The sequence below is a fragment of the Peromyscus leucopus genome, chromosome 14 (assembly GCF_004664715.2).
Source record: "Peromyscus leucopus breed LL Stock chromosome 14, UCI_PerLeu_2.1, whole genome shotgun sequence".
Taxonomy (NCBI): domain Eukaryota; kingdom Metazoa; phylum Chordata; class Mammalia; order Rodentia; family Cricetidae; genus Peromyscus; species Peromyscus leucopus.
In genome coordinates, this window is record NC_051075.1 from 53,073,680 (window position 1) to 53,094,945 (window position 21,266).

Below are 21,266 nucleotides of genomic sequence, written 5' to 3' on the forward strand. Positions count from 1 at the left end.
CTCAACACAGCTTTACTTTTCCATACAGAATCTTACCTGTTGTTCCTGCTTCCAGTGAGGCCTGAGGAGGCCTGTCACAGGAAGAAGTGGGGTCCTTAAGCAATTGAGCTGGTAGATGGGTTCAACGAACCATGTATCGGGTGTAGAGCTTGATGTGTGCTCCAGAGTTAATGTTTCCAGTCAACTTCTGGAGTGGCTGTTCTATTTTATTGAAAAGCCATACGTAAGCCCTGTCAGAACTGGGACTTGGTGTTCCAGATTGATGGCTCAGAAGAGGGCCGTGTGCACATGGGTTGGCTAGGTGAGCCCAGAGTGGCTCGTGCTGCTTCCTAAAGCAGTGGCAGAAGCAGTCCAGCATTGGGTCTACCACAGAAGGAACCCACACTTGTAGCCAGCTCCAGCGGTTGGTTCTAAGTTAACCTCTCCCAGAACCTCCGTTTTCTTAGAGAATCTTCCATGGGCTGACTGGAGGTTAAGGTAGTGTTTCCTCGGCACCGTGATCTTCTAAGGTCGCTCTTCCCTCTCCTCCCTTTCCCAAGCCTGTTCTGTAGGAGCAGGAGCTGCTTCTTTGCAGGCCGCTTTCACTGAACTAATGATGCCAAGACACCACAGAAAGAAGAGGCTTTATTAGCAAGTGGGCAGACCCCAGGGGCTGCTAGGATTCTGGTCACAGGAGCATAGAGCTTTCCTTGTCCTCTGCTCCAGACTCGGAACAGGAATCTGTGTCAATGTGTACCACCCCCCCCACACACACACACAAGTGTTTGGTGAGTTCCCCAATTGGTGAAGTATGCCAGATGCCACCTGTGGTGTTGATCAAGTGAAGTTTTGCTGCATGTGCCACACCCCAGCGACTGGGTTGTCCTGAGGCCAGCCCTCACACCTAGGGAAGGGGATGTGGTCTGGAGATACCAACTTAGCCAGTTCTTCAGAGACCAGAAATACCTGGCCAGAAGCTGGGTAAAATTGCTCTGTATGTTCTGTGGTGTCTCATTTTAAAAGTCAGAGTGGGCAGTGAATTGAACAGAGCTTCATACCAAAATGCAGAATGGAAAAGAACACCTGAGAAAGAATCTTCTGTTGGTCCTGTGGGGCATACTCTTCTGACACAGGAGAGCCAGCCAGAGAATAAAGCTCTTTATTCTATTTTCAAACGCAGTCTACGTGGTGAAGCCGTATTCTTACCCACTCTTAACCCTGTTGGCTTCTCTTCTTAATTTATTCTCCAAAGTCGGTGGGCCGGACTTCCCCCACCTCTCTCCATTTCACCCTACAGAAAACCTACTTCCGAGTGGCCCGACCCCTGTGGAACAAGCATCCTCTGGGAGAAGCAGCTCACTGGGATGGACCCAGGACAGTCTTGGTTTGGGTCTGCTGAGCCACAGGTTCAGTGTCCTGGGATGTCCTACAACATGGCAGTGCCACCAGATTCTCACTTGGCTCAGCGGGTGTTGAGTAGTTTGGAGCTAGAGCAACAGGAGGCACCCTTGAACGTGATGGGTCCCAGCTAAGGGTACAAGGAGTCTGTCGACTGTCGAGTATAGGTTGCTCAGCAGGCCGCACCTCGCTGCCCCTCCAACAGCTTGTACAGAGCCGGCTCTTTAGGACAGGCCGTCTTCTGAGGCCCAAGCAGGAAACCACCTTCGTCCCCTGAGGTCCACTGATGAGGGGCCAGCCCAGATGGCAGACAGTCAGGAACCAGGCCAGCTGCTTTGTCCACTTACCCACCCCTCACCCCATTAGTCGGCTCCACTGGATACTACTGAAAAAGGGGTGGGACTTGAGTTGGCTGGTGCCGCCACCTCCAGCACCTAGACGCCGCTGGGGATCGAACTGCAGCAGCTAAGGGGGAAAGACTCAGTCAGCGATCGGCATCCCTTCCCCATCAGGGAGGTAGGCGCCCACCTCCCGGGACTCCTATCATCAAAGCCGTAGGCTGCCGGTTCCCTGCTAACCCAGTCAATAACCCCCTCCCCATGACATTGGCGCTAGCTAGCACCCTAGTACTTTACAGCACTTGTATTGGACAGGTGGTCCCCCCAGCCCCCACCCACGTACCAGTGAGCCATCTCTAGGCCAGCCAGTACCTCACCTCGGTCAGCAGAGAAGCTGCTGGGCGACTGAGCCACTCAGGCAGCTGAAGTTGGGTGTGGGCCTGGAATCCTGAGGGGTGGCTCTGGGACAGTGCCTGGAGAGGATGGGGGAGACAAGGAGAAACTGAGGAGGCCACTTTAGGGATGCTGACACCCTAGTGGCAGCCAAGACTTGCCCCACCCCCATGACACATTCCAGGAGGAAGATGATGTTTAGTTGCCTTCGGCGAGGATCTACTAATGGCCCAGACCTGGAGCACCAGCTCAGGAAAGGGGGCTTGGGTTGACATCGGGGTTTGACCCTGCAGCTTGTTGGAAGCATCATCTCCGTTGTCTTTAGAGTGGGCGCTATTGGGAACAGCACTAGAACTTCCTTACAGAAAAAAGGCCCCACAAGCCACACAGGCATGCAGCCATTGAGGCCAAGGCAGGAAAGTGGAGAGGAACGGAAGGATGTTGCGGTAAGGATGAGCTGCAAGAAGACAGGAGGACAGCCGTGTGGGGCTTGGGACTGTTCATGTAAAGGGTTCTCGAGGCCCTGAGCCACTGGGAACCAAAGCAGGTCAGGTCTGGCCATCTGGGTCACACCGCAGTTTGCCGGTGCCGCTCGATGGTTTCCTGCTCGACTGCAGTTTGTCCAATCCCCTGTTCCCAACCTAGTTGGCCCCAGATGTAGTTCTGGGCTCTTCTGAGAGGAGTAGAGAGGGCGAAGCCTTATCAAGTGGGTTTTCTGTGTATGCTGTGGGCATGTGAAGGCCAGAGGTGGAAGCTGGGTGTCTTTCCTGCCCTCCACCTTTTTTTTTTTTTTTTTTTTTTTTTTTGAAGACTGAGACTCACTGAACTCGATATCGATTGACCGGCAGCCCTGGGAATCTGCTGGTCTCACCCCAGGCCCTGTATTAGGGTAACGGATGTGCGTCATCACACTAGACTTTGACAGGATTGCCGAGGATCGAACTCAAGTCCTCAGGCTTGAGCCGCAGGCAGTTTGCCAGCCGAGCCGCTTCCCCAGCCTGCAAGTGGGCGTGGCCGACCGGGCTGGTTAAAGCAGCTCCTGGCTGAGGTCTAGGGATTACAGCCTTGAAGGGTGTGTGGAAGAGACTGGATATAATCCAGAAGCCTTCCGAACATCACGCCAGGCATGCTCATCCATAAACCTGGCTATCCCAGCTCGTATAATTCACATCCTTTGCAATAGTCCCTCGTGTGGTAGGAGTGCTAAAGTCTCTGATGGCCTGGCGGGAGTGACTTCCTCTATTGCTGGTGGTCTTGTGGGTGGAGGGACATCCAGCCCAAAGGTCAGGCATGGAGAACCAGGCTGCCTCTGTTGTGACCCTAGCTGGTTAAGCCTCTGCTCAGTCTATAATCCATGACACACACACACACACACACACACACACACACACACACACACACCCCTCCCAGGGCTCTATACCCTGCCCAGCTACTCACTGTTCCTGTGAGCAGTTCATACAGAAGTGACCCATAACTCCACCAGTCACAGGCTTCAGTCAGCTCAGCAATGCCCCGACCTCTGCGAGAACAAGAACACACGTTCTTTCTGTTGGCATTCTAGTAGCCCCTGCCCTTCCTCTGTCCTTAACCCATACCAAAGCACCCGAGATCCAGGAATCTCCCCCGACTCCCATCTTGCCTGGAGCACTGTACAGGCGGTCCACAGCCTCCTGGCTGCACTGGGGCTCCACTTCGGACCACTGGCCGAAATATGTGAGTCGGATGTGACCTTGTCCAGAGAGGAATGATGGGACAAAGTTTGGAAGCAGCATCATTGAGCAGCCGGCATCTCTAAGCAATCCCAAGGCTCCCCCCCAATACAGTCATGTGAGGGGCTGAAGGTCATCCCGAGTGGGGTCTCCCTAAGGCGTGGCCCCTTGTTGCCCAGGACTTAGGGGTGTTCCTGGAGCGGTAGTCCCAGGCTTGGGTCCTCTGTACGGGCCAGACGGAAGAAAGGGAGTGGGGAGAAACGGCGTTGTAGCCTTATGATCTCGGGGGTCCTGTTGACTCTGGGCTCCCACCTGAGGAGTAGAGCTGGGGCTCCTACCTGCCTGGTCCAGAAGCAGGTTCTGTGGGTTGAGGTCCCGGCACAGCACCCCTTGCTCATGCAGGGCCTCCAGTGCCACCAGCATCTCCGCGGCCCACTGCTTCACCTGTTCCTCCCTCGGGCTCCAGACAGCTCTCCCACACCCCGGGCTGGCCCTGTTGCTGATGGCGGCTTCTGACCTCTGCCTCGGCCATAGGCCCCTAGCACCCGGTCAGCCCCTTCCCGGACCCAGTGGAGCCTCCGGTTGGGTGCAGGGTTCGAACTCTGGCCGGCTCGCCTGATTTGACTGCGCACGTGGCCCCACGGGGCTTCTGTGAGGTCCGAAGAGCAGAGAGGACCGATCCTGGCTGAGGGCTCACTGTCAGCCTCTTTCTGGAGGTCTCGGGGGGATGGCATCTCCTTGGCTGGGGGAAGGCTCCGAGAAGTCCACGGAGGCTCCACTGGGAACCTGTCCTGCTCCAAGCTGCGGCCCGGTGGGAGCTTTGCAGGGGTCATGAGGCAGAGGTGGGTGTTGAGCTGGACTTTTGACTTCTCCCGGGCAGAGCCAGGCTTGAGCCCAGAATATTGAAAGTGGGCCTGGGAGAGTAGATGTGACCAAAGAGTGCCTCCTGGGCCAAACAGGGGGTGAGAGTGTGGGAGGGAGAAGAGTGTGGACACTAGGTCCAGGCCCACCCCACCGCCTCCATTTCAGCATGCCCTGTCTGCTTCTCGGGGCTCCTGGCGTTACTCAGCCATCTCATCACCCGGCTCTTCCCCTTGTGACCTAGGACACACTCTCCCCGGCTCTGACCTACTTCCTGCTACTTTCTGCTGCACAGCCCGCATGCCTACCTGATGCTCGTGAGCTTGGATCAAGTGGAGCACCAGTTTGTTGGAAAACTGGTGTCCAACATGTCCTACTTCCTCTTTTGTTTTAAGGAAAGTGGTGTCACAGAAGGCCAAGGGCCAAGCCTGGATTTACGGTGCCTACGCCATGACCCAAGGATGTGCCGCACATTTGAAAGTCACTAAGTATCGGCTTCATGGCTCAGTTCCCATCTTTACAGTTTTCATCACCAGCCACTCTGCGGCCACCAGGGGTGGCACTGACCAGGAAAAGTGCGAAGAGCCAAGACTAAAGCGAATGGCCACAGAGGAGAAAGCCGAATAAATGCCCTCCTCTTCACCTGCCTAGGGTGGGGATGTCCCCTCTTCCCTGGGCACCACAGAGAGGTTCCCAACAGCCTGGCTCTGCTCTCAGCCTTCAGAAAGGCTGAGGGTTCCCTGTCTGTGCCACACATCTGGAGCAAGCCACACTCCTCCCCAGGGCTCAGCGGGAGGGGGGGGAAGGGGGGGGACGGGGGGGCAGGGAACGGGGAGAGGGCACAGGTCCCCTCACCTTGCACATGCTCCAGGTGCAAGAAGATGGAGTCCTCACTCACAAAGTATCGCAGCAACTTTGTCATGTAGGGCACTCCATGTGGGATGATCGTCAGCCGCTCCTGGCTTCCCATGTGGCACCTGGGAAGGCCCTGGGGATGGGACAGGGCATGTAGATGAGCTGATGTTGCCTATGCTCTGGCTGCAGGACACAGGATAGGGGTTGGAAGCCAGCCTGAGCAGTCCCGGTCCAGTCCTCAACCCTCTAATCCCACAGAGTCCAATGTCCAAGGGTGAGGTAGTGTGCATGTGGATCAGCCTTGGAGGCCATGCCTGGGGCAGTGCTCAGAAGAACAAGCAGCTTTGGACTTTGGAGGGAGCAAGGACCTCATATATACATCCTGGGGAGAGGGGAAAAGGCAGGCAGGGGTCTCAAAAGCTCCAAGAAAGTCCCAAGGGAGTGCCACGGGGCAGCAAGCTGGGTAGCACCTGCCTTCACAACAAAGGTTCCTCCCGTTGCTGGGTCCTGGACCAACTGCACCTGCCAAAATCCAGGAGGCACTGGTCACGGTGTGTGCTAGTTCTCGGGCTTTCCGTGCCCTGAGGACGACATCCATCCCGTCTTAGTGGCCTTCCCCGGCTCTACCCAAAGATCTAAGCTCTGGTGCGTTTTCCTGCAGCATCTGGGATGCCTACCCTATCTCCGGTGTTTTCTGGGCTTACTCTCAGGAGAACTTTCTCACGTTATCTAACCTCCTGTCTCCCCCCGGTTGTGAGCTCCACAAGGTGGGACCATCCTGTCTCACCCGGGATCCCCACAGTTCTGCAAAGTTCAAGGGTGAAGTAGGTACCTCACATAGGATGGCGAGTGGTCTACGATCCTCTGCTGTGTCTGCCAGAACCCTCATTAGAGCACCCCTCCCCCTACCTGTCCACACTAGCTAGGCTCTGTGCGGCCCAAGGACAGCCAAGGTCAACCCCTCATTCCAGGCTTTGGCCAGAGCCCATCACCCTGGCAGGGATTGGAGGTGGCATGGCTGAAGGTCCTAATAGCTAGTCAGTTCTCCTGAGCCTTGCTTACAAGTGGAGCTAGGCTAGGCATGGTGGCGCACGCCTTTAATCCCAGCAGAGATTAAGAAAGGCAGAGGCAGGTGGATCTCTCTGAGTTCAAAGCCAGCAAGACTACACGGTAAGTCCTTGTCTCAAACCCAAACCAGCCAGGCAGTGGCGGTGCACTCCTTTAATCCCAGCACTCGGGAGGTAGATGAAGGTGGATCCCTGTGAGTTCAAGGTCAGTCTGCTCTATAGAGAGAGTTCCAGAACAGCCAAGGCTACACAAAGAAACCCTGTCTTGAAAAACAAACAAACAAACAAAAACCAAACAAGTGGAGAGCTGAAGCTCTTGAGAGTAGACCGAGCGAGGCAGGTTTGACAGACCAGGAACTTCTCTGCCTTGCTACACTTCCTCTTAAAGTGTGATCGTGCACACCAGCCACCTGAGGCTGCCCTTTGGTAGCAGCTCTCTCCTTCTCTGGATGGTTTTGGTGAGAGGTAGTGGTCCACCCACCACCAAGCCTTCTTTAGAGTTGAATCCTTGAATCATCTCCTGGGCAGGCAAGGGTGGACCCAGCTGTCAGAGAGGGAGGGAGTGGCCATATGGCTGTGTCAGAGCAGGGGGCAGGATTCTGTCAGGATGACGGCAAAGGCCAGACGGCACTCTGATGTCACTACTTGACCAGACAGGCTGGCCAGAGGGGAAGCAGGGCCCACACTACCAGACAGTGGTGAAAGCTGTAGCCTATGGAGTGGGGAAGAGAGCCCTGGATTGTTTTTTTATGCCCTAGGGGAGTGAACCTAGGCCCTCATACATGCTAGTCAAGAGCTCTGTTACTTAGATCCCCCAGCTAAGGGCCCCAGTTTTAGAGCTTGGGCAAATAAACTGACTTTCAAACAAACTGACCAAAGAGGAATTATAAACACCCACCCTTGCTCTATCACTGGTTTATTAGGCCATAAATAGGAAAGCCCTCAATGAAAGTCGTGAGAATATCGCACACTTGCCAAACCACACAATTGCTCGGAACCTTGTTCTTGTGGTGTTTTTGTTTTTTGTTTTTTTGTGTTTTTGTGTGTGTGTGTGTGTGTAGAGGCCAGAGTTGATGATGCCAGGTGTCCTCCTTAATTGTTCTCCATCTTTATTATTATTATTATTATTATTATTATTATTATTATTATTTATACAGTGTTCTATCTGCATGTATGCCTACACGATAGAAGAAGGACGCCAGATCTCATTACAGCTGCTAGTGAGCCACCATGTGGTTGCGGGGAATTGAGCCCAGGGCCACCGGAAGAACAAGCAGTGCTCTTAACCTCTGAGCCATCTCTCCAGCCCCTTCCGTCTTATTTTCTGAGGTAGTCTCTCACTGAGCTTGGCGCTCATCTATTGTTCAGTTAGGTTGGCTGGCTAGCAAGCTCTAGGGATCAGCCTGTCCACCTCCTCCATATTGGGGTTACAGACACGTACCCCATCACGCCCAGCTTTTTTTTTTTTTTTTTTATGTAATTGCTGGGATTCAAACTCAGGTCCCCATGTTTACACAGGAAGTCCCTCACCCACTGAACCATTTCCCTAAGCCCCCCCAAAATGGGATCATGGCAGTTCATACATACTTTATAGCATCATTGTGCTTCTTGATAAAAGCAGAGACTCCAAGTCTAAATCCTCCTGATCCGTGGTAATTATCCATGTCATTGTAGGAGAAACAGGCATCGACTACAAAGTGCTTACTCTGTGCTAAGGACTTTGTGCAGCTTACTTAAGTGCGTCCTCCCCACCAGGTGGGAGTCATTAGTGACTCGCTTTATTGATGAAATTGAGGTTCCGAGAAGTGAAATCACTCACTTTCAACCCTGCTGCTAAGAAGCGGTAGCATCAGAATTTGAATCCAGACAGGCTGATCCTGAGTGGGTAAGTGCCTGCCGGGCTACAGGAGCCCCACCCCCTCCTTCCTACATGGGGGCAGCAGTAGCCCTTTTGACCACAAGAGGTCTCCCTCTAACGGCTGGAGACCTGACTTGGGAGGGGCTTGGCTCGCTGTCCAAACTTGTGCAATATTTGAAGAGGCAGAAAACGGCCGGGGCAATTTAAGAAAAGTTTCCCACAAGTATTGACACCCCAGATGATTCCCCACCAGCCTGCCCCAAGCGGGATTCCCCGCCACCTCCTTCTTGGTCAAGCCCTCTGATTTACAGTCTGAAACTCAACAAGGATGGGAGACAGAAGTTAAAGAGGGCACGTGCATCAAAAACCTCTGTATTTAAGACATGTTAAACCCATTTTACAGAAGGAGTTAGCTTAAATGTTAACAATTATCTTAAAGTTAGGTACAACAGTGAATTAATTTCTTCCCCTCCCTCTTTTCTTCCTTCCTTCCTTCCTTCTCTCTCTCTCTCTCTCTCTCTCTCTCTCTCTCTCTCTTCTTTCTAACTTCCTTCTCTTTCAGTGTATTGTTAATAGAGCAGGCATTTTCCCATTGACACAACCAAACAAACAAATGAAAAAAATCCTCTGCCTCTGCTAAGTGCCTTGGAGGACAGAACACCCAACACCTGACTTCCTCGAGTCTTAACTTTGTTCCCTTTAAGACGGTCGGTCGTTAAGGGGCTGGGGATGTTGCTTAGTTGGTAGAGTGCTTGCCCAGCACACTGAAACCCTGGGTTTGAAGCTGGGTGGCAGCAGCGCACGCCTTTAATCCCAGCACTCAGGAGGCAGAGCCAGGCGGATCTCTGTGAGTTTGAGGCCAGCCTGGTCTACAGAGTGAGTTCCAGGACAGGCACCAAAACTATACCGAGAAACCCTGTCTCGAAAAAAACCGAGAGAGAGAAAGACCCTGGGTTTGATCCTCAGCATCGTATAAATTGGGAATAGTGGCATATATATGTCATCCCAGTCCTCAGGATATGGAGACAGGAAAATTAGGAGTTTAAGGTCATCCTTAGCTACACGGCAAGTTTGCAGCCATTCTGGGCTACACGAGACCCTGTCTCAAAAGTGGGGGATAATTATTAAATTATAGCAGTGCCAAGCACAGCTTTCTGTGTGATGGAGTCCATACAGCTGAGACACAGAACACTGGATTTTATTTAATCCACAAATGGGGATGTTAGCATTATAACTGGGAAGATGGAAGACAGTTGTGGCCACACACACACACACACACACACACACACACACACACACGTCCTCCCAAGGGGCCAGGGAAATGGCTAAGTGGCTAAGAGGGCTTACTGTGAAGGTATGAAACCTGGGTTCAGATCTTCAGCAGCCATGTAAGCAGCAGCACTGTTGGGGAGCAGAGACAAAGGGTCACTGGGTCATGCTGGCCACCAGCCAGTTCAGTGAGAGACCCTAAGGGAATACAGTAGAGAGGACAGAGCGGGACAGCCGCATCCTGTGTGTGCTCACGGGCACATGCATGGGCACACATGCATACACGCCACACAACGGAAGAAAAGGCGGAAGGCAGGCAGGGAGCTCTGGGGAGCATGGAGATACAGCGTGCGTTGTTGGAAATCACAATAAGGCCTTTCTTTAAAGACGCACAAGACATCTAGATCTTCAGTGGAACCTCTCATGACGCTAACAAGCCCCAAAGCTTCAAAGGTGTTCTTGTTTGTTTTTGAGATGGGGGTCTCTCTATTATAAGCCCTGACGGACGGACCTACAACTTGTTATGTAGACCAGGCTAGCCTCGAACTCACAGAGATCCTCCTGCTTCTGCCTCTCCCAGTGCTAGGATTAAAGATATCATGCCCGGCTCAGACAGATCTCTTAAACTGGGCCTTAGTTAGAGGGGAGCAGACGCTTTGAGCAAAGTTGGAGCAGATGGCGGACAAGGCCAGTAGTGCCTCCTTTGAAGTGGGCAGCTCCTCCTGGGCGCCCTACTGCTTCGTGGCAATGTGAGCCCCACATTTCCAGGTCACTTTTTTTCCCCCCACCAGGAGAAGCTTAAAATATGGACTTTTATATGAAATCTGCACATTTGAAAATGTTGGTAACAATTAAAAAACAAAAAAACCAGGCTGGTGTGATGGTGCACATCTTTGATCCCAGCACTCGGGAGGCAGATGCAGGTGAGTTCCAGGCCAGCCTGGTCTACAAAGGGAGTTCCAGGACAGCCAGAGTTGTTACACAGAGAAACTCTGTCTCAAAGAACTGCCCCCCCCCAAAAAAAAAGCAAAACAAAAACAAATAGACAAAAATCACCTGTATTTGAGCCAAATCAAACAAGAAGCATATCAGGAACCCTTTCTTCCCCATGCTGGACTCAGCATGGCTCTCTGAGGAGGTCCAGAGGGAGGTGGGAACAATCCCTGAAATAGCCCCCTGAGCATCCTGGCTGCCTACCTAGTCCCTGACACGCTCACCTCACCGCTCCCTTACCACCTCCATCCCTCCCTGTCAGCCCCACAGCCAACACTTTTAAGGGACACAGGGTTGTCCTGAGCAAGCCCTTGGCTCCCTTCCTGAGCCTGAGGGCTGCCACTGGCAGCCGCTGGCACAGCCCTGCCACCCGGATCTGCCTGGGCAGAGCCGTGGAATGGGAACCATGGCCCTAACACCTTTCCTAATTTGGGGAAATTCCTGTCCCTGGCTTGGGCATAACCCAGGGGAGGAAGATCGACCCCAGGAGGGAGCTGGCATTCACCACTTGAGTATCTGAGAGAGGGTAAAAATGGAAAGAGGTAATCTAAATATCTTTTTTCTTCCTTTTCTTCTTTCTTTCTTTTTTTTTTTTTTTTTGGTTTTTTCGAGACAGGGTTTATCTGTGTTGTTTTGGTGCCTGTAGACCAGGCTGGCCTCGAACTCACAGAGATCCTCCTAGCTCTGCCTCCCGAGTGCTGGGATTAAAGGCATGTGCCGCCACTGCCAGGCGCAACCTCAATATCTTAATGCGTACTTTCTCTCTGCACGGGCTTCGGCACTGATGTTTAAAATGCTTTGCACATATGCATGCCCCAGGATTGAACAAATCGGAGCCTTCTGAGTCACAGATTCCTTGGGGACTCCTATTCATGTACATCTCGAACGCTCTGAGAATGTCTCAAATTAAAGTGCAAGTGGTGTAACTTCAATTCACTGTTCCCCAAACTTCCTCAGTGTGGAACCCCTCTCTTCATAACCGGCATCTCTCTCAGAGACATGGTGTCAGTCTGTCTGTGAGAGCAGCTGTGCTTAGCCAAGGTCAGGCTGTGGCCACTGGGCAGTTCACTGGGAGGGAAGACTTCCACAGATGGGAAGCTGGCTGGGCCTTCAGCTGTTCCCGGGACCCGGGAGAAGCGGCTGGAGCAAGGCCTAGAGATGGGAACTAGCGCCTCCTGCCCTTGTCGCTTACGCTCAGATCCATCAACCACACATTCAGCGTCTTAGTGTGTGCCAGGCCTTTCCCAAAAACGGTTCCATTTCCTTCCCAGATCACCCCTTTGGGGCAGAATTCCCACCCTACTTTGCTAATGAGGAAACCGATTCTCAGAGCTGTGAGGGGACTTGCCTATGGTTCATTGGCCAAACCCAGGCCCTCCTCCCTGGCAGCAGGCTGCCCTCCCCTATGGCCAAGAACCCCACAGCGCTGTCCTTTTCTCCATGGGCTCCCAGACCCACCAAAACTGCCCAGTGTTTTAAACTACACATTCTTGGGTTCAACCCTAGAAATTCCGATTCCATAGGTTTGGCATGGAGTCCTGATATTCGTATATTTGAGAAACTCACCAGATGTCTCTCATACATGGCCTGTTTGGGAAAGAACTATTTAGAGAGGCCTGGGCTAGAGGCAGAGGGCAATTCAATACAGGCTCAATTCTCTCTCTCTCTCTCTCTCTCTCTCTCTCTCTCTCTCTCTCTCTCTTTGTTTTTGTTTTTTGAGACAGGGTTTCTCTGCGTAGTTTTGGTGCCTGTCTTGGATCTCACTCTACAGACTAGGCTGGCCTTGAACTCACAGAGATCCACCTGGATCTGCCTCCCGAGTGCTGGGATTAAAGGTGTGCACCACCAACGCCCGGCACAGGCTCAACTCTTATATGACCTCTTTGTCCCTCAGATTTCTCTACTTCAGTAGGGGTTAGGCCATCATGTCCTGTCTTCTTGTCCACCCTGAATTAAGGGAAAGGAAAATGGTACAAGACGGAGTCAGATGAGGGCAGGAATACCAGAATACGAGAAAGGGTGTGGCGACCAAGGCCCTGGATGACACAAGCCACCTCACAGAAGTGCATATATCCACTGGCCAGTCTGGGAGAGGGACCTTTCAGCACAGGAAGTGCTTAGCTGTGTGTGTCAGGGATACTCAGGGCTGCAGGCCTGGTGTGCAGAGTGAGTGTAAGGTGGAGGATTGTGGGAAGTGGGGGTGAGCAGGGCGGTGAGTGCTGAAGAGGACCCTGGGCACAGCTCCTTCTACAGTCTCCTAGGGTTTCCTGTGTCAGAGCTGGAAGGTAGAGGGGAACAGATGATCTCATTTTCCTCTCTAGAACCTGACTGGTGGATCTGGGAGAGAAGAGGAGCCACTGGGCCCAGCTCCTATCCTCTCTGAGCCGCACACCACCCTCTGGATGCAGGCAGCTGCTGCAGGTGTCTTCCTGGTGCAGAACATTTGTTTACACCGTGTGAAGATGTATCACTGTGATTGGTTTAATAAAGAGCTGAATGGCCAATAGCAAGGCAGGACAGAATGGGCGGGACTTCCAGGCAGAGAGGAACTCAGAAGATGAAACTAGACGTGCATGAGACACTAGCGAGATTCGGAACTAGCTGGACATACAGAATGCAAGAGAGGTAAGAAAGCCACACGGCAGAACATAGAAGTTATGAGAGTTAGTTGGGAAGGAACCTATGCTAAGGCCAAGCTTTCGTAATTAATAAGTCTCCGTGTTGTTATTTGGGGGCTGGCGATCCAAAGATAGTCTGACAAGAAAGACCTGCCCCGCCTCCCGCCCCGCCCCCCCCGCCTCCGCCCCGCCCCCCGCCCGCCCCGCCCCCGCCTGCCCGCCCCCCCGCCCCCGCCCCGCCCCGCCTCCCGCCCCCCCCCCCCCCCCCCCCCCCCCCCCGCCCCACCGGTTCCCTCACCCTCCACCCACTGTACACATCTGCTTCCCTTCCCACACCCGGCGCTTCCTCACCTTCTCGATGATCCCAATCACCCTGCATCCCCTCAGCTGTTCCAGAGCAGAGCTCAGTGTGCGGATGGGCCGGAGCCTCAGGCTGCTGAAGCCCTGCAGAGGAAGGAAACAGGGCCTCAGCCGTGGCTGCCTCTGCTTTGGCTGTGGACAGGCACTTCTGGATGCCAGGAGAGTCCTGGGGGCCACAGTGGGTAGGACTTAGGGTCCAGGAAGACCCTGCCTCAAAGGGACAGACTGACGAACTATGCAGACCTGCTTAGGGGGAAGGACTGACTCCTGACTGAGTTACTAAAGTTGATCAAGTCTCGGGGGGGCTGGGGAGGGGAATGGAGGGGGGGGGGGGGGGGGGGGGGGGGGGAATGGGGACCATGGTATTAAACTAATGATATTGTAAAATAAAAAATATATATCACACACACACACACACACAAAAAAAAAAGGGACAGACTGAGCAGAGGACCTGTTCTTGACTCAGAGTTGGGGGGGGTACCCTGGTTCAAGGCACCCAGGTTGACTTTTTGCTCAGCCCTTACCAGGTCATGCTAGGACTGCTTCTTGGGGACTTAGAAGCCCCTTCTCAAAAAGCCTTGTCTACAAAAGGCAGATGCTCTCAGGGTTTGGGGTGGGAACATATGGGTCTCAGCCTCAAAATTTAGACAACCTACTTTTGTGAAAGGAAAGCTACAGGACACAGTGAGCCTAGGAGTGTGCAGGCCCGTGGTATGGAGAGTGCATTTGGCTAGTGGGTTAGGAAAGCAGCAGGAGGAGCATTGAATGCATAGTGGTGTGTGCTCGTGCGTGTGTCGTGCTGTCGTGTGTGTGTGTGTGTGTGTGTGTGTGTGTGTGTGTGTGCGCATTCCAAATACTTGTGGTGTACCCACTCACCAGAAACAGAGTCCAGAGACGCTAAGGGTACACATGAGACCGGCGTGGAGTCCCGTGCAGACTGGGGTGGGTGTCTGTGTCATGCATGCCAAGTGCTCCGTGAGGCTGAATGAGGTGTGAGGGTGTGGGAGAGAGAGGAAGGATGGGAGGGCACTCCTGGCTCACACTTGGACTCACACCCTCCACTACCCACTCTTCCCTGAAGCGGGAGGGGGATGGAGGTGGGACGTGGCTGTCTCTCTCTCCCAGAGTCCTCCTCTTCCTGAGGGACCCAGGGAGGGTCTCCTCACCGTGTCAGGGCTGGCTCCGCTGCCCAGCGTCCGCTGCAGGTGGCAGTTAAAGATCTCCTCTGCCCTCCGGAGGTACTTGGCAATTTTCAACTTCACAGCTTCGCATCTCTCCTTGTTGGGGTCAACTGTAGGGGGGTGAGGTCAACATCTGTGGTCACCCGGGCTGCACCCCTGCTCTCGATCCTGGGCTTTACTGGTGGGCCGAGAGGCCAGCTCCTGTTAACTACCTCTGCCCATCACAGTCCATGGTTCCTAGTTCGCAGACAGTTTAAGCTGGCTCATCCCCTGGCTCTGTTGGAGCTCCTGCTCTGAGGTGAGAGCAGGGGCCGAGGAGAAAGGTGCAGGAGGAGACTGGGAAGGACAGTCACCCCTCAGCTCTTCACAGCTGGTGCCCACCACCTCACTGGCTGTTCTCACAGCCTGGGAAGGAACAAGGTGGATATTTGCAGGGCATTTTCCTTCAGAAGAGGGGAGAGAAGCTTCCAGAATACAGTGCTTCCTCTATCTCTGCCAGCCACGGAAAAGGCCAGGGTGGAGACCAGATTAGGTGGAAAAGGAATGCATCAGGCACTCCTGAAGCCTAGGCATGGAAGGGGAGATTAGGGGTACTTCTGGTCACAAGGCTCTAGAGTCTCAAACTGGCCTCAGCATGGAAATGCCTCATTCTGCCCTGATCACCCCTTCTCATTCCCCCATAGGCCTGGGTCCCCCTCCCCATCTTCGGAACACTTGCCAGACTCTCCCCTGGACAACACACATGTTGTCCTTCAGCAGCCCCATTCGTTTTCGTGTCTAGAAAATGTCCCATGCCAGGCCCGTCTGACCCGTTTTCCTCTTCCCCACCTTTGCCGGCCCCCCCCCCCCGTTGGGCTCCTCACCCAGGACTATAATTACATATCCACCTGTCAGTCGGCCCTCTCCCCTCATCTGGAGGGCAAGCTTCCACAGGGCCACCGCCCAGCCCAGCTCCATGACTAGCCAAGTGTGGCGGGCCAAGTGCACAGCCACAGGAGCAGAAACAGTTCCAACTCCCGATGTCCCCCTTGGGAGCTGTGGGGCCTTTGCGGAGCCTTGAGCAAGTTCTTTAACTGCTCCATGCCTCAGTTTCTTCATCTGGAAAGTTAGTATGAACATTAGTTCTTGCCCAGAGCCACACACACACTTGTAGTCTGAGCAGTCAGGAGACTGAGATAGGAAGACCAGCCTGGGCAACAGTAAAAGACCTATTTCAGATAATGATGGTAATAATAACTCCGGTATACTTGTAACTTCATGCAATAAACAAATCTATTAACGTGAGACTCAAATGAGTTAATATAGGTAAAGCCTAGTGGGGTCTGCCATGTAGGAATGCCTTAATAAATTCAAGTCCTCATTATTGTCCTTCACGGAGGCCTGGCAGGGTGAGTGCTGTGCCCCACACCCCTAGTGTAGACATACAAAGGACGCTTCACTGGCCCTTTCCCACCAGCCTTCTGTCCCCAAGCATCCCCGCCCTCACCATGTACGCCACGGAGTAGCACATCCACACCGTTCTGGTAGTGGTTGAAGGCCGCCTCATAGTCCTCACTAACATCTCGCTCCAGCGCCAGGCGGATCTGTGTAGCTGCATCTACCAGGTAGTCACGTTTGGTCAGTCTGGGGTCCCTGCAGCTACCCGGTTACGGATCTGTTCCAGGTACATGCAGGCCTGGGACCGTGCTCGGGAACAGGGCTCCGGCTCGGGCCTGGGCCAGGTGGACATTCACAGGCTACCAGGCTCATAGCGGTCCTTCCTGCCGCTGTGACCTGGAAGAAGCAAATGCATTAGGGAGGCACTTGCTGGGAGCCACGCCCCGACCTGGACTACTCCAGCGTCCTCCACTAAACATCGGAGAGACGGATATCCACGTGCAAGGTGGAGGGGGGTTCAGGCTAACGTTGGCAAGGTCCCTTTCATTGAGCCGGGTCCTACCTCAGGGGAGGAAACGATAGAATAACACAGCTGGGACCTTTCTTTTCTTTTCTGTTCAGATTCAATTCCACAAGTACTTCCCCACGGTGTTGTAAGATGTGGAGCACCGGGAGCTGGGATGCCTGTGGTCCACAGCCACCATCAAAAAGTGTCCACAGAGCAAACTCAGTGTCTAGCACACAGTAAGCATACAGAAGTCACACACGGGCTCAAAGCTTCTGCTCCCACAGGAACACCGCCCCCCTCCGCCTCACTTCCCCCCTCCCTGCTTTCCTTGTGGAATTCCATTCAGCCTTGGGCCTCAGCTCCGTGGTACCTCTCCCCTAGACAAAACACATGTCTAGGCTTTTTGTTAGCTTTGCCCCCGAGGTCAGGAGTCAGCGAGGGAGGAAACCCCTCATTCCCCAGGCACCAAGCAGGAAGTGCAGAGCTCATCAAAGCCCCTTAGCAGCTGAGATGAGTGAGTGACAGTTCACGTGGAGTTCAGTGATTGTCAGGGTGAGTCGATGGCTTTTCCTTCTGACCCTCAGAAGACCAGAGGGCCAGTGCGTCCTCCCAAGGACCTGACACCACCCCTCCCTAATCGATGTGTAACACCAGCGGCCCGAGGGACAGAATGGCAGCTGCTAGCGTGGAAGAGGCAGAGAGGAAGCAGCCAGCAGCATGGACTCTGTCCCTCACAGCAGTCCCGGCAGCCACCTCTGCTGTCTCAGGTACCCTGGAAAATAGCCAGGGGAGTTTTGATCACACAGAATAAAGGGAGAGGTGGGGGAGGAAACACACATCTCCAAGCAGCCAGAAGGTTGAGGCCAGGGCATGGAGAAAGGCGGCCTTCCTGCTCTGCCAGGCCCAGCGGGACAGGTAGCTTCCTGGGCTGTGCTCGGGGCACCAACGCCTGCTGCGCAGGGCTGCGGGTTTCGGGTCGGAGCCGCATGCCTTAGACGACACACATGTCAAGCAAAGCAGCGCGTGCACGTCCCAGGCATACAAGTTGCATCCCTCCGGGGGACATCCAAGGAGGTCGGGCTGAGGCAGGGATTGGAAGGCTCCTCCTCGCCTGGCAGGATGACTGAAGAGCCGAGCAAACACTGTACCTGTCCGCGTGCCAGCTCCGGGCCTCCCGGCTAACGCTGTCCCTTCACCTCCGCAAGGGTCCGTGCCTACCGCCCTTCCGCAGGTGCCTGGGGGGAGGGGGTGGGGCGTCTAGCCGGGTGCCTGCTGGCCATTGGCTGCGGATGAGCTCATCCTCAACCCGTTAGAATAAACCTCCAATCACCGTCCTCCTCGGCCTCTGACAGCTCTTAAAGCCCTAGAGTTTGCGAGGTCTGACACTGGGACCGGGGTAGGAGTGGGAATGGGTGGAGATGGATGGGGATGGGTGTGTGTAGGGTGGAGAGAAGAGGTCTGTTGTCACCCAGGGATGTGTGTGTGTGTGGGGGGGGGGACTGCCTCAGACCTCTAGGCCAAATGAAACGCACCACACAGTTCTGAGACGTTTCTCATTCTCTACGTCAGTTAGTCAATGTTGCTTTGCTGGGTATGTCCTCTGCCCCAGGGTCTAGGTGTAGGGATGCCTCAACGGCCTCGACAGATCTGCCCGGGTCTTCCTGGGCATTAAGGTCAAGTGAGTGGTACAGATAAGCAGCACAGAAGTCTTTGGCCTATCCTGGAGTCAAAGGCATTACCAAGAAAGCCACATCTGACCCGAGCCCCTCACCTGTCAGACCCACACTGCACTTCGCTATGGCCTTGTCTCTTTGATAGCTTTCCACAAAGGTACCCGCTGACTCCTCTTCCTCCTCCACACCCCCTCGCACCCAGAGCTGTTGCTTTCTCTGGGGATCAAACTCGGGTCACCAGGCTCAAATGGCCTTACCCCCTGAGCCACTTCACCAGCCCTAGATTTATCTCTTTATTAATCTAATAAAATATCTGGAACCCAACAAGCTAGAACAAAACTAAAGCGTTTCCCATAGAATGGGAAGGGATGTTTGGAAATCGTGCGTTTGATAAGGGTCTGGTATGCAGAACACACAAAAGAATTCCTACATTTTGTCTTAGTCACGGTTCTATTGCTCTGAAGAGACGCCATGACCTGGGCAACTCTTATGAAAGAAAGCATTTAACTGGGGCTGGCTTACAGTTTCAGAGGTAAGTCCATTATCACCACGGTGGGGGGCATGGCAGCGTACTAGAGCCTAGGGCAGTAGCTGAGAGCTAAATCCTGATCCATAGGCAGAGAGAGGCTGGGTCTCCAATGGGCTTTTGAAACCTCAAAACACACTTCCTCCAGCAAGACCACATCTCCTAATCCTTCTAATCCTATCAAAGAGTGCCACTCCCTAAGCATTCAAATGGTCTATGGGGTCATTTTTATTCAAACCACTACACATTTTAAACAAAAATTTCAAGTTTTCACTAAAGTTCAAAGATGAGAAGTTCACAACTGAGCAAAGGATTTTAATAATTTCTTCAAAGAAGACATGAAAATAACTAATAAGATGAGAAGATATTCAATATCATTGGTCCCTAAGGGAATGCAAATTAAAACAACAAATCACTAACACCCACTGGGTGTCCGCAATAAGAATGATTACCATAGGCTGGGCAGTGGTGGCACACGCCTTTAATCCCAGCACTCGGGAGGCAGAGGCAGGAGGATCTCTGTGAGTTCAAGGCCAGCCTGGTCTACAAAGTGAGTTCCAGGAAAGGCACAAAACTACACAGAGAAACCCTGTCTCAAAAAACAAACAAACAACCCCCCCCCAAAAAAAAAGAATGATCACCGTAGCAAGGCTTGACAAAGTTCTGGAGAAACTGGAACCGTACACCGCTGTTGAGGATGTGCGTGATATGGATCTGCAGAAAGTGAGTTAGCAGATGCTCACAAAGTCGAATGTACAGTTACAAATCACCCAGCATTCCGCTCCTGGGTATGTGTGAGACACAAACACACGCTGATGTGAAAATCCGTACATAAATGCTGTTGGCAGCAACAGTCACAACAGGAAAGGCAGAAGTGGAATGTTGGCACAGGGCTGCAATCCCAGCACTCAGGAGCCTGAAGCAGTAGGATCTTGAGTTTGAAGCCAGTTGGGGCTATACAACAAAACCAAAAAACAACACAAACATTTTTTAAAGCGAGCCACACATGCTACAAATGCCTGTCATCCCAACACTTGGAAGGTAGATTCGGGAAGATCAGGGGTTGAAGGTTATCCTCAGCTACATTGTGAGTTTGAGGCCAACTTGAGCTACAGGAGACCCTGACTCACCCCCTCACCTCCTCTCTCTTTATTTTTGCAGTGGGACCCCATGTAGCCCAGGCTGGCTCCAAACTCATTACGTAGCTGAAGATGACGCTGAACTTCTGATTCTTCTGCCCCCACCTCCAGGGGGCTGGGATTGTAGGTGGTACATCACATCAGATTTTTAAAAGGAAGTAGAAAAAAATGTCTATCAATATATGAGAAATTTACATAAGATGAACTAGTATTTGTGTATAAAAGGATGTAATACTGATACTGCAACATGGATGGCCCTTGAAAATAGTTACTAAGTGAAAGAAGCCAGACACAAAAGCTACATGCCATTCAGATGAAGTTCCCACAACAGGCAAGTCTGTGGAAACAGAAAGTAGATGTCAGGGAGAGGAGAACGACATCCAGGACTGTAAGGTAGACAGAGGGAGGAGGCTGTCCAGGACTGTAAGGTAGACAGAGGGAGGAGGCATCCAGGACTGTAAGGTAGACAGAGGGAGGAGACTGTCCAGGACTGTAAGGTAGACAGAGGGAGGAGGCATCCAGGACTGTAAGGTAGACAGAGGGAGGAGACTGTCCAGGACTGTAAGGTAGACAGAGGGAGGAGGCATCCAGGACTGTAAAGTAGACAGAGGGAGGAGGCATCCAGGACTGTAAGGTAGACAGAGGGAGGAGGCATCCAGGGCTGTGAGGTAGACATTGACAATTGTTGCACAAACTTGTAAAGATGATAAAACTCAGTGAATTGTAAAGTTTATTTTTTTAAAATAATTTTGGTTTTTCCTGTGGGCTGTAAACTTTTTATTATTTATTTATTTATTTATTTATTTATTTATTTATTTATTTATTTATAATTTTTTGAGACAGATTTTCTCTTGGTAATAACAGCCCTAGCTGTCTTGGAACTCTCTATAGACCAGGCTGGCCTCAAATTCACAGAGATCCTCCTGCCTCTGCCTCCTGAGTGCTGGGATCAAAGGCGTGTATCACCATGCCTAGCTGTTTTTTTTTTTTTCCCCTGGGAACTATAAATTTTAAAGGAATATATACATATATATTCCTGTCAGACCCTCACTGTTGGAGTCGTTCTGACTTCTATTTTCTTTTCACAAGCTACCTTTAATCCATTTGAACTTCCCAAATCCAAACATTTCTTCCCCATTTGCTTCAATGCCTTGGATGTGAGCA

The 21,266-nt window shown here is 52.7% G+C and overlaps 1 protein-coding gene across 1 annotated transcript; it reads right to left on the reverse strand.

Annotated features, from left to right (window-relative positions):
- Positions 1-1,122: 1,122 nt before the first annotated feature.
- On the reverse strand, positions 1,123-16,628 carry Rps6kl1 (ribosomal protein S6 kinase like 1). Its single transcript, XM_028876605.2, is given in 13 exon segments — positions 1,123-1,842; positions 2,093-2,188; positions 3,546-3,625; positions 3,748-3,837; positions 4,156-4,317; positions 4,320-4,763; positions 5,534-5,666; positions 6,008-6,055; positions 13,690-13,782; positions 14,865-14,989; positions 16,366-16,500; positions 16,503-16,589; positions 16,592-16,628. Coding segments are annotated over 13 exon segments (1,641 nt in total). The 3' UTR covers positions 1,123-1,731.
- Positions 16,629-21,266: the final 4,638 nt, after the last annotated feature.